The 16,695-nt window shown below is 37.7% G+C and overlaps 1 protein-coding gene across 1 annotated transcript in view; it reads left to right on the plus strand.

The window, feature by feature from the left end:
* USP34 (ubiquitin specific peptidase 34) overlaps positions 1 to 16,695 on the plus strand; it is a 190,491-nt gene that overhangs the window by 104,295 nt on the left and 69,501 nt on the right. The window contains 7 exon segments of the mRNA XM_023734886.1: positions 935 to 1,017; positions 5,036 to 5,076; positions 5,206 to 5,330; positions 6,386 to 6,538; positions 7,513 to 7,617; positions 9,036 to 9,091; positions 9,186 to 9,306. Coding sequence (XP_023590654.1) covers positions 935 to 1,017; positions 5,036 to 5,076; positions 5,206 to 5,330; positions 6,386 to 6,538; positions 7,513 to 7,617; positions 9,036 to 9,091; positions 9,186 to 9,306 — 684 coding nt within the window.

The following is a 16,695-nucleotide window of genomic DNA, read 5'->3' on the forward strand; positions in this document are numbered from 1 at the left end:
CTAGATTACCACGCGATGACCTAGTACCTAGATTACCACGCGATGACCTAGTACCTAGATTACCACGCGATGACCTAGTACCTAGATTACCACGCTATGACCTAGTAGCTGAAGTGATGCCATCCTTTTAAGCAGTAATGATTATGAATCAGACATGCTTTTCAATTCATTATCCAAAATGAAAGATGGAATTATATGCCATTTTCATGTTATTGTTAGCTGTAGAATTGGGCCCATTATTTGCACTCAGTAGTTTAAATACTGAGTGTATCAGGGTCCATTCTGCAAAACAGAAACCCCGCTGGGTATGTAAACAGGGAATTTATATAGTGAATTGGTGTTTCTGTGTATGTGTGGAGGGCTGAACAAGCAAACAGGGAATGCTGAGGTAACCTAGAAATAATAAAATTAAGTGTTTATCAGGATCAGGTAGCTTTAGCAAACTAAGTGTTGAACCTCAGGGTTTTCAGTCTAGAATGCATGCCCTATACCTATGGTATAATGTGTTGCTTTAAAAAAATACTTATTTCAGGATGATAGAGGAGTCTGCCACTGCTTACTTTTTAATAATATCTCAGAAGTGGAAAGTGTTTAATTCCTCACCCACCCGTAAAACCACTGATATTTGTAATATATTTTTCTCACCTAATTGGTTGGCATGCAGAGAATCTATGGGTCAAATGTAAATAATAATTTTGCCTTGATATTTCTACATTTTCAATATTTTTTCGAAGTTGCTACTCTTAAGTGTAGCTACGAAATTTCGGCTTTGTAATATTTAATCTTTTTATAATATTTTTTAAAAAATCATTCTTAGGATATTTCTTGTCTTGTCACAGATGAAAATCAGTAATTTGAAATCTTGTGGTAAAAATACAGTTTTTGGATTTTACTGTATAATTAAAAGAAATTTTTTAATATTCTTGTTTTAAAGGTATTTCTTGTTCTTGTCCAAGGAACCAATTTAATTCAGCGACTTATGTCTGTTGCTTATACATATGATAATCTGGCTCCTAGGTATGAATTTTTTACATATTTTATGAATGTACTTGCAGTAGGGTATAGTGTCTTAAGACTTTATTTTGAAACAATTTTAAATTAACAGAAAAATTGTTAGGATAATGAACTCATACACCTTCCAACTAGATTTACAGATTGTTGACAATATTTTGCCATGCTTATTTTACTGCATGCTCATGAAGATGCTCTTTCTGAGTATGTGTGCATGTGTGTGGGGGCGTGCATATTTATAGACATATTTTCCTGAGTTAGGAGCCCTGGTGGTGCAGTGGTTAAGCGCTTGGCTGCTAACAGAAATGTCGGCGGTTGAAACGCACCAGCTGCTCCCCAGGAGAAAGATGTGGCAGTCTGCTTCCATAAAGATTACAGCCTTGGAAACCCTATGGTGCAGTTCTACTCTGTCCTGTAGGGTCGCTATGAGTTGGAATTGATTTGGCAGCAATGGGTTTGGATTGGTTTTCTGGTTTCCTGAATCTGGTTTAGAGTCAATTGCAGTCATCATGACCACTTACCCGTAAATACTTTGATGTGTGTCTTTTAAGACCAACATTTTTTTCATAACTGGAGTAAAATTTTCAAACATGGATACAATAATACTATCTAATATATAGCCCCTATCCAAATTGTCCTGTTAATGTCCTTTATAACAGTTATTTTCCTGGTCCAAGATCATGCGTTGCATTTAATTGTCAGCTTTGTTCAGTTTCTGTTAATCAGGAACAGACCAGCTCTTTTGTAGAACGTCTTTCAGTGTGGGTTTTGCTGAGCCTCCTGGTTAGATGGAGATCGTGGATCTTCAGCTGCAGCACTCCGTTAGAGATCCCGTCTTTCCCCGTCCGTCCCGGTGATGTCGGTCTCTCCTGTTGGTGGGGATGTTAATTGTCCTCAGTTGGTTAATCTTGTCTCCTCCAGATTTCTCTGAAATTTCTGATTTTCTCTTTGTAACTAATAAGTGTCCTGCGGGAAGATATTTTCTAGTTGCGTGAGTCTTCTGATCCACATTATACTTCCGTTCATTGACTTTAGCATTCACCGATGATTCTTGCCTGAGTTGTTGGCGAATGGCGGCCTTCTAGCTCTCACCGCTACCTCTCCATCTCTCAGCTGACAGACTGTCGTAGGAAAGGCTTCCTCTCCCTCCCTTCTGTTCGTTTAGGTAGTTGGTGTCGCCTTGGATTGATAGAGGTTTTTTTTTTTTTTCCCACTGAATAGGTTATGATTCATTACTCTGATTGTTAGCTTAGATTTCATGAGATTTGGCTGATACAAACCCCTTCTAGCTGGTTCTTGTGTCCTGTTGACATACTCCTCATTACTTAGAGGTCGGAGCCCTCTTTTCTGTCTCTGTAAGACGTTCCAGGCTCATTGGGTATTTACCATGCCCTGGTGCTGCACTTAGTCATTTCTCTATGAAACCTTCGTTCTTGTGGGTGGGGACGCCCAAAATGTGGGTGCCTGCTGTACTTAGCGGAGCTCTGGTGGTGCAGTGCTAAACATTTGGCTGCTAACCAAAAGGCAGGCAGTTCGAATCCACCAGCTGCTCCCTGGAAACCCTATGGGGCAGTTCTACTCCGTTGTATAGGGTTGCTATGAGTCGGAATCGACTCAATGGCAGCGGATTTGGTTGGGTTTTGGGGTGTACTTACTGCTACTGTTAGTCATGGCTTCTAGGCCCTCATTGGACAGAGCTAGAAAATACACGTGTAAGAATATAGTTTAAGCATATAATATGATCCCATTTATTTGGACTACTTTGAGATTTTTAAAAACAATTGAATTTTTTAATATTGAAATAAAATTTTAGTAATATAGAAATTCTGGTAAGGTAACTAATACAGGGGACCTCTGTATGCCTGAATAAGCACCTCAGTTTCGTTAGGAGTCTTTGAACTTAACTCCTAAGTGTCCACAGGTTTTATGTTGGGCTCCAGTTTGCCGTTGCACTCAAAATGATAAAGCATCTTTAAAAACACCTTTAGAAGAGCTTAATTGTATTTACACCTTATTTATGGCTAATAGCTAATTGGCTGTTTTTACATGCTTTTAAAAGCCATCTTCATAGGCAACGATTGCATGTAAATAGCATGATTATAAGATATTTTTAATGTACCTTTCTGTAGTGTCTGTCTCAGTTGAATTCACATTCATTTCGTTATTTGATTAGTGTCTGTTTTATCCCACGAGACACTTAAGTTCTGTAAGAACCATATCTGATTTTGCTCACCATTATTTTCAGTTCCAGGCACTTTACCTCATTGTTTGCCTAACTTATGAATACGGAATGTGGGAGAATGAAAAAAAGTACTATAACATAGCCTTGATTTATATGATTAAAATATACTTTACATCCCAGCTGCCAAATATTTTATAATGAAATATTCGTAGTTATTCCTCCTTTTGCTTTAACCTACTCCCACACACCACAGTGCATTGAGTTAGTAAGGTATTCAGTGACTGCTTTTGTCTACCTTTATTTCTTCAGAATTAAGAAATGTTCACTTGACTCTGTTAGCTCCATACAGTGAAAAGTCAGTATGTAGGTTTGATACCAGCTGCTGGTATACAAGCTGATTCACTCTGTGACAGTTCTTTCCGTTCCACCAGTTCCATTCTTACGGAGCCCATTAGAATGTCTGTAGTAAGAATCTGCCCCCATAGGTCTCCCTGGGCTTCCTCAACTCTTGTTCCTGCCCCCAATCTTCTTACCTTCAGTTTGTACAGTGATAGGAGGTCAGCATCAGTTAAGGCAGGTGGAATGAACTTTTTGCCTGTGTTGTTAAAAATCTTATCTACTAATGCAACAGATTTTAAAGGTAGATAGATAGCTTGCTCTTGGTAAAGTTAAATATATTATACCAGTGTGATAAGCATTAAACATGAAATATGACCAAATAGTTGATAAGTTTTAACCTCTTGGTATCTTTTGCTATAAGTCAGTAATATGAGTGAGCCCTGCTTTTGGAGATTTCAAAAGGCATTTTGTTAATTATAAAAAGTCTAGATGCTGGGTATCATCTGGACAGCTTTTCTTACAGAGTTTATTTGTAAGGCAAGTAATTACTCCTATTTATTAATTTTGCTAAAATAAGAAATTTTAATATTTAGGTTTTTTTTAAATGAAGTAATACATTTTTCATTGAAGTTCCTAAAAGTATCATGGGACAAAAACAGCCGGGTAAAGTAATACAGAATTAAGCTATTCGTTTTCCTCTACGTTTTAAAATATTTTGCTTTGGACCACATCTTAATTTCCTAGGGCCACAGTAACAAAATATCACAAAGTGAGGGGCTTGAAAGAACCAACATTTTACTGTCTCAGAGCTTTGGAGGCTGACAGTCTAAGTGGGGGCCTCAGCTGTGGGGGCGGTCCTTCCTTGTCGGTAGCCTGGAGCATTCCTTGGCTTGTAGGTGGTTCCTCACTTGGTCTCTTCCCTTTTTTTTTTTTTTTCCCAAAGACATCACTTAGAAGAGTTTGAGTTTAGGGCCCACTCTCATTAACACAGCAGACGAAAACCCCTATTTCCAAACAAACGGCATATTCACAGGTACATGGGGTTAAAAGTTCAGTGTATCTTGGGGAAGGGAGAGACAGACACAATTCAATCCATAACAAGCCAAGACTGATACAAATTGACATTTATAAGTACAGAAGGAAGGGCCTTTTATGTATGATTTTTAAAATAGGAGCCTAAAGTTTAAAATCTAAACTATGTCTTCCTTAGACACATGTCTTTAGTAACTAAATCATGAAGATTCACTTACTTCAATCAATGTTACATTCAGTCACATTTTGTTTCTTTAATCTGAGCTGTATTGTGGTATTTGCCGTAATATGATTTTATCTCTGATTCTTTAAATTGAATAAATAAAGGCCAAAGAACAAATGAATATATAGCTTTCTTAAAATATAATCCTTTTTTGGGAGAAGTCGTGTAATATGAAAGGATATATGTTAATTATTTTCAGTTCATCGCTGAATTTAATTTAGTGTTGGTGGTGTGTTTTCATTTTACAGAGTTTTGAAAGCTCAGTCTGATCACAGGTCTAGACATGAAGGTAAGGGTTTTCTACAAAGTTAATTTTTAATAGATAAAGATTTGGATATGTAACTTAATAATGAACACTGTAGTTTCTTTATATCACAAGCCTTAGTAGACATACTCTTTTCTGTTGTTTTTTTTTTAGTTTCACATTATTCAATGTGGCTCTTGGTGAGTTGGTCTCACTGCTGTTCTTTAGTGAAATCCAGCCTTGCTGATAGTGATCATTTACAAGATTGGCTGAAGAAACTGACCCTCCTTATTCCTGAGGTAAGGTAAAGATTGTAAAGAGTAGCACTGTTACTCTTCATATATTTTTATATTATTAGCACTGACAGTAAAGAGTTAATGGCAACAAATGGATATGATTCCATAAGTCTAACTATTTGGAACGTGCCTGTTTAATCCTTGAAGGTCTAGAGTGTTTTGAACCACTAAGAGATATGAGCAGTATGTATTCTGTAGTGTTCATAGCCTTTTTGTAAATGTTTGTTTAGAGAGCAGCTATTTGGCTTTTGTTGGTTGTTTTGTTTTTAATTTTTCTCCAGGGGGTGGGAAGAGCTTCAGCATTTATTTTAGTAATTTCTGTTTTAGAGAAGTTTCTTCTGGTTCTTTTATTAGAGTATATCCTTAGAGGAAGAGACTAAATATAGGTCAAATACATTTTCTTTTGTCTCCAGTGGTTACACTGAGAGCAGTATAATCTTCACTAACTGTATCTTGATAGTGTTCATTTCATAATCCTAAGTGATACTGTAGAAACATACTGTTACTAATAAACTTAGAACTGATTGCACTTTTTTGTTTCATCCACAAAAGTCACATCTTTTTTAGATAGCATTGTCTAATACCGATAACTCTGCATGGAATGCCATATTCTAGTTCTTGCTGTGTCCCAGGTAACCGTTGTGACATTTGGGCATGTCCCTTAGAATTTGTAAAATGTCCTGGCTTACGTACTTTCTAGGTTGCTTCTAGTTCTGAAAACATTTTTTTCCGTTACTTGTAAATAACTTAAATGACTATGAAAATCCTCCTCCCCGTCCCTTTTGCTTCTCTCTGTTGGTTGGTTGTTTTTATTTGGTTTGTTTCTGTTTTTATGGCCATTTTTAAGCGTTTCTAAAATACCGCATTTATGTGTTACTGTGTACTTCAGGGTGCTTTTTTTGATCATATATTATTTACATGCATGTATAGATGATCAGAACATTGCATTTAAAAATATGTTATTAAAGAAGTCAACCAACATGTTACTACTGCTAACACAATAGCACTGACTTTTCATGCTGACTCAGCCCACCGTCGGAACTTGCTTTTTCTCTTAGACTGCTGTCCGTCATGAGTCTTGCAATGGCCTCTGTAAGTTATCTCTCTCAGGACTGGATGGAGGAGACTCAATAAATCGCTCTTTCCTGCTGCTGGCTGCCTCAACGTTATTGAAATTCCTCCCGGATGCCCAAGCACTCAAACCTATCAGGGTAAGCTCTCATACCTTAACTGTGTTCAGGGGTGGCTCTGTTTCTGTGATTTCCTTTGTCCCATGTTTCTCGTTGTGCTGTATCCCCGCAGTAATGCTGAGCATTTGGTTGCTATCCGTAGTTTATCCTGTGAAGATGGTTACATAGTTCTTAAAGGGACAGCACTGTGCTGTATTATATCCGTATTAATTAGGCAGAGGATCTGTGCCCTTTGATTTCAGCTCTCTCATACCTCTCCTAGGCATTCTGTCTTGAAAATAGCATTTCTTCTTACTGGGTTTTGGGTCTTGTATTAATAAGGTGGATGAAAGAAGCATCATAAATGTAGCTCTCTTGCCAGTGCAGTCACACCGTTTTTGTTTTTTAATCCTTATGATATACTGAATTTCCAATTTTCTTCCCTATTCTTATGTACATAGTAACCTTGTATATTCTAGCCTTCTACATATAAGTCCAGAGACCACTAGTAAATAATCTGTACTCATCCCAGAAATATGATACATTGTAAGATTTACATGCTTTTTCTTCATATTCACCTATCTGTCATGAGCTATGGAAGCAGTAAAATGTGTTCTCCTAGTTTTTCAGATGTCAGAACTGTAATAGACCGTTGCGTGCGGGTAGATTTCCACGTGCTTAGCGTTCCATACGTCTCTTTTGCTCCTGTGTTTTTGTTGCGTTCTTAGCTCACACCACACCAGTTAGCATTGTGTGTCACTCGGATCTTGTTTAAGTAGGTTGTAAGCAATTTGAGAGTAATATTTTTCTAAGAGTTCTCACGTTAGTCGCTTATTTTCATAGTTACTGTAATTTTATGGAAACTAGGAGAGGTCTCCATTTTTACGAAATTTTTAATTCTGTTTAGTTTGTATTGAGATTTAATTTCATAAAGCCTCTGGTTTCTTCATGTGTTGTAATTTTAAGTTATTTCCCTTTTAAAATGTTTTCGTAAAGTTTTTTATTTTTTTTAATAGATAGATGATTATGAGGAAGAACCAATGTTAAAACCTGGATGTAAAGAGTATTTTTGGTTGTTATGCAAATTAGTTGACAACATACATATAAAAGATGCTGGTCAGGTATGTTCAGATAATTATACATTAACTTGTTTATAGATGCGAATTATGCACATGTATGTTTATCATTTGTATATTTCCCTATTATTCAGGACACTTACCAGTCTATAACTAGTTGATACTATGAGATGTTCTACTGTGTTTGTGCCTGTCTTCCCTGCTTTATGCAGTTCCTTTCTTATTCTTCCTTTGATCTTAAAGTGTCATCATCTGGTACCTATAAGTAATTTCCTGTCTCTTCTGAGTAAGATTTGTGGATGTAAAATCTTATTTGGAAAGTGAAATTTAGATTTTAAATTTAAATATACAGCTATCTATAATCGAGCGTGAATTTGGAGTCCTGAACGTGTAAGATAAAATCACATTTCAAATAGAAGTTATTTTAAGCTAAAGAAACACTGCCAATTTTTGCTGATCTATTAATTTTCTTATACTAGGCTAAAATGATATTTCCATCCAAACAAAGAAATGTTTAAAACAAGTAGATTTCAAAGATGTACTTGACACATAAAGACTTTTGTTTCTTCTCCTTTATAAATTTGGTAAGCTATAATGTGTCTTAGTGACCTCAAAATAAATGAAAACATTTGAAGAAGATACACTTAAATATTCAGCAAACCCTGAATCTCAGTTTTTTTTCATATATACACTTTACATGAAAAATCCTGTAGTGTATGAATTTCCTACATTTAAGGAACAGTTTAGATATGCATTCTTAAAATATTCTACTTTTCATTTAGGAAATAATTGTAAAAATTAGAATTGAACAAGAATAATTTACTTGATTGTTACTTATTAAAATATTGATCACAGATAAACATGAAATGTTTTTAAAAACCTGAGTTTGCCCATTTAAAGTAGGAATCTGATCTTTCTTGCTTGTAAGTCAAAAGAATTTTCCTTCTTAGAGATCTTAGTTTTTTCTGAGTCGTCTTAAGTATTTTGTGAAGTGTGTTTTAATTTTGTTGCTCAGTTATAATGAGAATCAAAGCTTTCTGAAAATGTTTAACTATACAGTTAAGTTTATTTTTAAAGCCTAACTTAAAGGGTATATTAAAACAAACTGTAGTGGGTGAATTTTATAGTATGTGAATTATATTTCTTACAGTTCATAAAGAAAAACAACAAATGTTAGTTTCTTGATAAATTACTGTGACTATCATGAATTGTTTTCAACAGTTGTTATCAACAAATTGTTATCAATTTGTTCTTTTTGTAGGACTCTCAATATTAAAACTAATTTTTTAAATTGAAATCTTGTATAAGAGTAGCAGTATTAAGTTTATAATTTAGTTAGTATATTAATGAATTTGGAAGAATCAAATTCTTGTTACTTAAAAGGAAAAATTCGGTTGTTGTTTTAATTAATTGCTAAACATAACAACCTGTATTTGAATTCTGTTTTTTCTCTTTATATTAAGACAACGCTCCTCGACTTAGATGCTTTGGCAAGACATTTGGCTGACTGTATTCGAAGGTAAAATTTGGTGTGAACTTGACAGTTTTATTGTTGAGGAAAGACTTAATTATGTAAATAATCCTGCTTTACTTGTATTCTTGGTGTTTTGTAGCAGGGAGATCCTTGATCATCAAGATGGTAGTATAGAGGATGATGGACTTACAGGATTGCTGAGACTTGCAACAAGTGTTATTAAACACAAACCACCCTTTAAATTTTCAAGGGAAGGACAGGTAGGCGTAAAATTGTCCAAATGTCTGTATGAAACATGATTGAAACTTTTTGTTTTGTATTATATGTGGATATGGTAAATTTTCTTAAACAGACCGACATAAAATTTGCTAGAATCTTTTTACAAGCATGAAAAGTGAACTTTGAATAAATTGAACCCCAGAAATAGAAATCTTGGACTTTGTTTTAGAATGTAGAAACAAGTTCTAATTGCTGTGACTAGATATAGAAGAAAAACAACAACAAGCCAAACCTGTTGCCGTTGAGTCGATTCCGACGTATAGCAACCGTATAGAACAGAGTAGACCGTCCCCATAGGATTTCCAAGGAGTGGCCGGTGGATTCGAACTGCTGACCTTTTGGTTAGCAGATGTAGCATGCTGTACCTCCTAACTGCTGCGCTGCCAGGGCTCCTTATATAGAAAGGTAACCTTTAATTAATGGTGTGAATTCTACAGGATTGAATATTTTAAATGAATATCTTATACAATAGAATAACAGTCATTATAGAGTACCTGTCTTATTGGTTTTATATTTTATTAGCCATTAGCTGCTGAAATTTGCAATGTGGTTTTGACAGCCTGCTTGACGTGAAGTCTGTTGTTGAGTATTTGAGGCGCCAGATGGCTCTGTAATAACAACTGTCTGTTAGTCTTCACGTTGTTGTACACCTTGCTGTTGGCACTTCTGTCATTGCTTCCATGGAGGGAAATAGCTGTGGTTTGGAAGCTTGTTATCCTGAGGGTACTGACTGGGTGAAGAAACACAGGAGTAACCAAAAGGAAGAAAAGATTATCCAGTGAGCATAGACTAAGGGATTGTTGAGATAAACTTTGAGGTGACAGTCTTATTGTCTTAAATCTGTGCTACTTGTGTTATTTCTTCTAGGTCCTTTGTTGCTTTTCCATTATACTCACCGGGAATAATTTGATTGACTTACAGACTTGGTGGTTGAAGTCTTATGTTATACATAACTTATATATAAAATTTACACCAAAATATCAATATATGAATTCATTTTTCTGATAGCATATCATTGTAAACCATAGTCATTGTAAATAAAGAAGAATTTTTAGGTAGTACAGAGAAAAATGAAGGTTCCCAGCAATGTGGTTTCGTGTGATGGTCTGGTGACGGCCTTCCAGGATTTTCTGTGGATCCATTAAATTTGTTGTTGTTAGTTGCTGCTGAGTCGATTCGCACTCACAATGACCCCGTATGTGCAGAGCAGAACTGCTCCGTAAGTTTTTCAAGGCAGGAGCAGATTGCCAGGCCTGTCTTCCAAAGTGCCATGTATATACTTTGTAGAGAATTTATATAAATACCATTCTGTAATCTGCTTTTTTCACTTAAAAATGAATACACTAGTAAAAGAGAAAATACATTTTAAAAAATTGAATGTGTAAAAAGCAATAATTTAAATCTTTGTTGACATGTAGTTAGCAGTTGTAGAGAAAACTAGCTGTGCAGGAAACGTCTTTGCACACTTGTACTATTATTTACTCATATGAATTCTTAAAAATAAAATTGATTAATTTCCGTCAGTAGCCTGTCAGAAAGACTGCATCATAGGTTTACGTTCCCAGCTACACCATATGAGAATGGCAGTTTCCTCCGAGTCTCCCCATTCCTCCCGTGACTCAAATCTTTGCCATTTTCACTGTTGCTTTAGTTTTATTTCTTTGGTTATTTGTGAAAATTAGTGTCTCTCCATCTATTTATTTACTGGATGTATTAATGTATGAATTTCCTGTTCATGTTTTGTGCTCATTTTTTTTCTCATTTTTCTTCTTATGTATTTGAAAAACGTCTTTATTTTGAAAACATCAACTCTTTTTTTTTTGTCAAGTACTGGAAGTCTTTTCCCCAAGGGTCTTACTTCTCTTCATGATTCCTGTTTTTTGTGAAGACCAGTTTCTTTTTCTTCTTTCTTTTGTTTATTCATTTACGCAAATAACTACAATTCGCAAGATTTTTGAGCCCTTATGAGGTTGATACTGTATTGAAACCCCATTTTGACAACTGTGGAACTGGGAGATAAATATTAAACAACTTGCCCTGAGGTCACTCAGAATCTTCAGTTGGTTGAGCTTTTAACCACTATGCTATATTGTCTACACAGATGTTAAAGGGTTAAACCCGCTTTTCTATACTTTACTTTTTTCATCTACCTTAGAGATTTTTCATATTTGTATATGTAAAGGTAATTTTGTTTAAAATTTCTTATTGTAAATATATATAACAAGATACATACAATCATGTGCCACGTACCATCAGTTGGGGCAACGTCTGACTGCATATATGTCCACGGTCCCATAAGATCTGTCCCTTCGCCCGCCCTTTCGTACCTGCAGGGCAGGTGCCTTCCTCTCACAGCCTCAGAGGTAGCCCCGCAGGTAGGAAGGGGTGAGGGAGGGGACAAGCCTTACGGGACCACAGATGTATATGTGGCTTGTTGCCTAAAACAGACGCAGGTGTTATGCAGCATATGACTGTATGGTGTTCCCACAACGTCCAAATCACATAACGTCCTGTTTCACAGAACGTATGGTGAGTGATAAGTGACGCATGACTGTATAACAAAACGTTTGCCATTTCATTTACAATTCAGTGATATTAATTACATTTCCTCCACCCATCTTCGCTTGGTAGCCTCTAAGAAACTTTGATCTGCGTGCATTTGCTGATTCTAGATATTTCATATAAGGGGGATCATACACTGTTTATCCTTTTGTGTCTGGCATTTCACTCAGTATAATGTTTTCAAGGTTCATCCATGTCATAGCATGTTTCAGAACTTAATTTCTCTTTATGACTGAATAATATGCTGTTAGATGGATATGTCATGTTTTATTTATTCATCAGTTGATGGATATTTAGATTATTTCCATCTTTTCATAACCCAATGAGGGTGGGTCCTGCCCGGCGTGACCGCTCAAGTCAGTGGAGAGACACCAGGCCTTTGAGAAAGATAAAGTGGATTTTATTGCAAGCCAGTCAAGCAAGGAGCTTCGGGACTGTTTTAGTCATCTAGTGCTGCTGTAACAGAAATACCACAGATGGATGGCTTTAACAAAGAGAAATTTATTTCTTCACAGAGAGTAGGCTAAAAGTCCAAATTCAGGGCACCAGCTCCAGGGGAAGGCTTTCTCTCTTGGCCTTCTCATCAGTCTCCCCCGGACTGGGAGCTTCTCCATGCAGGGACCCCAGGTCCAAAGGATGCGCTCTGCTCCCGGTGCTGCTTTCTTGGTGGTATGAGGTCCCCTACTCTCTGCTTGCTTCCTTTTCCTTTCATCTCTTGTAAGATAAAATGTGCAGGCCACACCCCAGGGAAACTCCCTTTTCATTGGATCAGGGATGTGACGTTAGTAAGGGTGTTACAATCCCACCCTAATCCTCTTTAACGTAAAACTACAATCACGAAATGGAGGACAACCACACAATACTAGGAATCATGGCCCAGCCAAATTGATAACACACATTTTTGGGGGGACATAATTCAATCCATGACAGAGACTAAGCCTCAAATCAGTCTCCCCGAGCTTGGTGATTTCAGGGTAGTTAAAAGGTTTAGGATGGGGAAGTTATGCATAATTCATGAACCTCATGAGAATAGGTAGGCGGTGCCAGGAACCAGTTAACGTGTGGGGGTGCACTGTCATGGCGGCTAGGTGGTGTGTTTTTGAGGGGTATGGCTCGCGGAGGTTGTCTAAGGACAGCTTTGTGACTTATTGTGCATGTCTAAATGGAGGGGGAGCAGTGAAGTGGCCTTGGGCTGCTATACAGGATGCCTTATCAGGAACTAGTTGACCACAGACCTGGGGTGTGATAGATGGAAGGGAATAGTTTAACCCTGTTGGTTACATTTTGGCTATTATGAATAATGCTGTGGTGAACTTTGGTGTAATTTTGGTTTGGTTTTTGCAAGTTCCCTAAACTTCTGTTTATCTGGAAATGCCCTAATTTCACCATCATATTTGAGAGACAGTTTTGCTGGGTATATCATTCTTGGCTGCCAGTTTTTTTTTCCTTCAAGGCTTTATATATGTCATCCCATTGCCTTCTTGCCTTCATGGTCTCTGCTGAGTAGTCTGAGCTTATTCTTATTGACTCTCCTTTGTAGATGACTTTTCTTTTATCCTTAGCCGTTCTTAAAGTTCTCTCTTTATCTTTGGTTTTGGCAAGTTTGATTATAACATGTCTTGGTGACTTTCTTTTGAGATGTACCTTATGAGGGGTTCACTGAGCATCTTGGATAAATATCTTCTCATCTTTCATGATATCAGGGAAGTTTTCTGTCAGCAAATCTTCAACAATTCTCTCTGTATTTTCTGTTATCTGCCCCCCGCCGCCCCGTTCTGGTACTCCAGTCACTCGTAGGTTATTTCTCTTGATAGAGTCCCACATAACTCTTAGTTTCTTCATTTTTTAAAATTCTTTCGTCTGATTTTTCCTCAAATAAGTTGGTGTCAAGTGGTTTATCTTCACTCACTAATTTTGACTTCCATTGTCTCAATTCTGCTGCTATGACTTTCTATTGAGTTGTTTAATTCTGAAATTTTATTGTTAATCATCTGGATTTCTGATTGCTGTCTCTCTGTGGATTCTTGCAGCCTATTAAATTTGTCATAAAGCTCTTAAATAACGTTTTTAAGTTCCGCTGCTTCTTTGTCTGTGTATTCTTTGGCTTTCTCTGCGTTTTGAAGAATTTCCTTCGTAATTTCTTGAAGAATTGTGTATATTAATCTTTTGTATTCTACCTCCGGTAATTCCAAGAAATTCTCTTTTTCCATAAAATTTATTGATTCTTTATTTTAGGAGCTTGCTGAAGCCATTATGTTCTGCCTCTTCATGTGATTTGATATTGACTGTTGTCTCTGAGCCATCAATGAGTTATAATTTTATTTTATATTTGTTTAGCGTGTCCTAGCTTTTTGTTTTGTTTTGATATGCCCAAATAGGCTGCTCGTATGCGCTAGTTTGATTATTGGCAACCTTGAAGCTCTAACGTCCTGTCACCAGGTTATTAGGTCTGTTACTAAGTATGTGTGCCCAGGAGTCTGTTAAATTTTCCTGCATGGATTCAACTCAGGTGTCCAGGCAGTCAGTCACCAAGTGTGTGGTGCAGGCTCTCACCTATAGTTTTAGATAGGCATGGATGATTGGTGTAGGCACAGGTGTCTGGCTGCAGTACTGGGTCATGCGCTGAGGAGGGCCAGGGGGCTGACGGCTGCCCCTGAGTGTCTGAAAGGAAAGCATGTCCCTGTTCCCCAGAGCGAGTAAGTAGGTGAGTTTTGCAGCCAGACTATGAGCACCCTACTCTGTTGGCTTTAAGGACTGGGGGGCACCACTTATTCTTGGACTCCTGTAGCAGGTGGCCTGGGTGGAGCCACCAGTTCTCCAGCCCCTGATGCGGACAGGTAAGGCACCTGCTTAAAGGGCAGAGCAGTGTCAAATGTCACAAACCTGCTACTTCACAGCTGAAACAGTTGAAGTTAGACTTCAGGTATTTACCTTGTTGTACTGTGGTAGTGAGGGTTTACGCTATTGAGATGGGTCCGCACAAGTCTATGCAGGGCTGAAAGGCACTCAAAGTCTGCAGACCCCTTATGCCTGTGCCTGGGCAAAGGAGCTGTGCCAACCCTGCGTTCCTGGCTTAGGGGAGCCGGTAGCTTATTTTTTCCCTGTTTGTTAATTTGTGTCCTCTCCAAGACCAGGAGAATGGGTCAGGGCACCTTATGGGGTCTACTTCTGGCCCAGAGGACTCACAGATTGCTGAGGCCGGGAGGGACCCAGTGCAGACTGGGGAGGGAGGAGGTAAATGGGAGAGAGGTTTTTCCCAAATGGGGTTTTTTGTTTTTTTTTAAATTCCTGCGGTAGACCACACACAAGTACTTATGTTTAGCCACTTGACTGCTGCTTTTCACTGGTTCAGAGTGTCCAGGTAGACTCTCTGCTGCCAGATCTCTCTCCATGTGGAAAGTGCCTCCCAAGCAAGCCAGCATGCAGCTGTTTGCCAGCCTCCCTGCTCACTGTAAGCTGATGCAGGCTGAAGCGCTGTGGCTCCTGCCGGGTCAGGTCAGGCAACTCCTCGCTGCTTCCGAACCGTCTCTCTCTCCGCCTGTCACTTAGTCCACTTCCTCAACTTTGCCTTGTTCAGGGCCCCTAGATATTTAAATACAATCAATTCACTTGTTGGTTCAGGTCTTCGTTGTTGTTATTAATTTATTAATTAGTTTCATTCCGTTGTGATTGAAGAATTTGTATGATTTCAGTCTTTCTAAACTTATTGAGACTTGCTTTGTGTTTCAGCAGATGATCTTCCCTGGAGAGTAATCAGTGTGCACTGAAGAAGAATGTGTATTGTGCTGTTGTAGGGTAGAGTGTTCTATATATATGTGTTTGGTCTAGTTGGTTTATATCCTTGTTCAAATCCCCTTTTTAAAAATTAATGTCCTTTCTAGACGTTCTGTCCATTACTGAAAGTGCTCTTTTGAAGTCTCCAGCTGTTATTTTATAACCATCCATTTCTCCCTTCAATTCTGTCTGTGTTTGCTTTTTGTATTTTGGGGCTCTCATGTTAGGTGCATATATATTTATAATTATTATATCTTCTTGATGAATTAACCATTTTATCATTACATAATGTCATTCATTGTCTAAGTGATTTTGATTTAATGTCTGTTTTATCTGATATTAAAATCGCCACTCATCTGTTAGTTATTATTTGTGTGGAACATTTTTTTCCACCCTTTAATTTTCAGCCTATTCGTGTCTTTGGGCCTAAGATGTGTCTCTTGTAGACAGCATGTATTTGGATCATGTTTATTTAATCCATTTTGCCACCCTCTGCCTTTTGATTGGCACATTTAGTCCACTTGCAGTCACAGCAATTGCTGATAAGAAAGGACTGACTTCTGCCATTTTGTTATTTGTTTGTCTTACACCTACTCGTCCCTCATTTTCCCCAATACAGTCAACATCTGTGTTTTTTTTTAGTGAACCTTTTTTTTCTTTTAATTGTACTTTAGATGAAGGTTTATGGAACAGACTAGCTTCTCATTAACCAGTTAGTACACATACTGTTTTATGACAATGGCTAACAACCCCACAACATGTCACCACTGTCCCTTCTCAACCTTGGGTTCCCTATTACCAGTTTTCCTGTCCCCTCCTGCCTTCTACTCTTTGTCCCTGGACTGTTGTGCCCCATTAGTCTCGTTTTGTTTTATGGGGCTGTCTAAATTTGGTGAATGGTGACCCTCGGGAGTGACTTCATTACTGAGCTAAAAGGGTGTTCGGGGGCCATACTCTTGGGGTTTCTCCAGTCTCTGTCAGGCCAGTAAGGCTGGTCTTTTTTTGTGAGTTAGAATTTTGTTCTACATTTTTCT

Source organism: Trichechus manatus, unplaced genomic scaffold (assembly GCF_000243295.1).
Source record: "Trichechus manatus latirostris isolate Lorelei unplaced genomic scaffold, TriManLat1.0 scaffold00005, whole genome shotgun sequence".
In the NCBI taxonomy this organism is placed as follows: domain Eukaryota; kingdom Metazoa; phylum Chordata; class Mammalia; order Sirenia; family Trichechidae; genus Trichechus; species Trichechus manatus.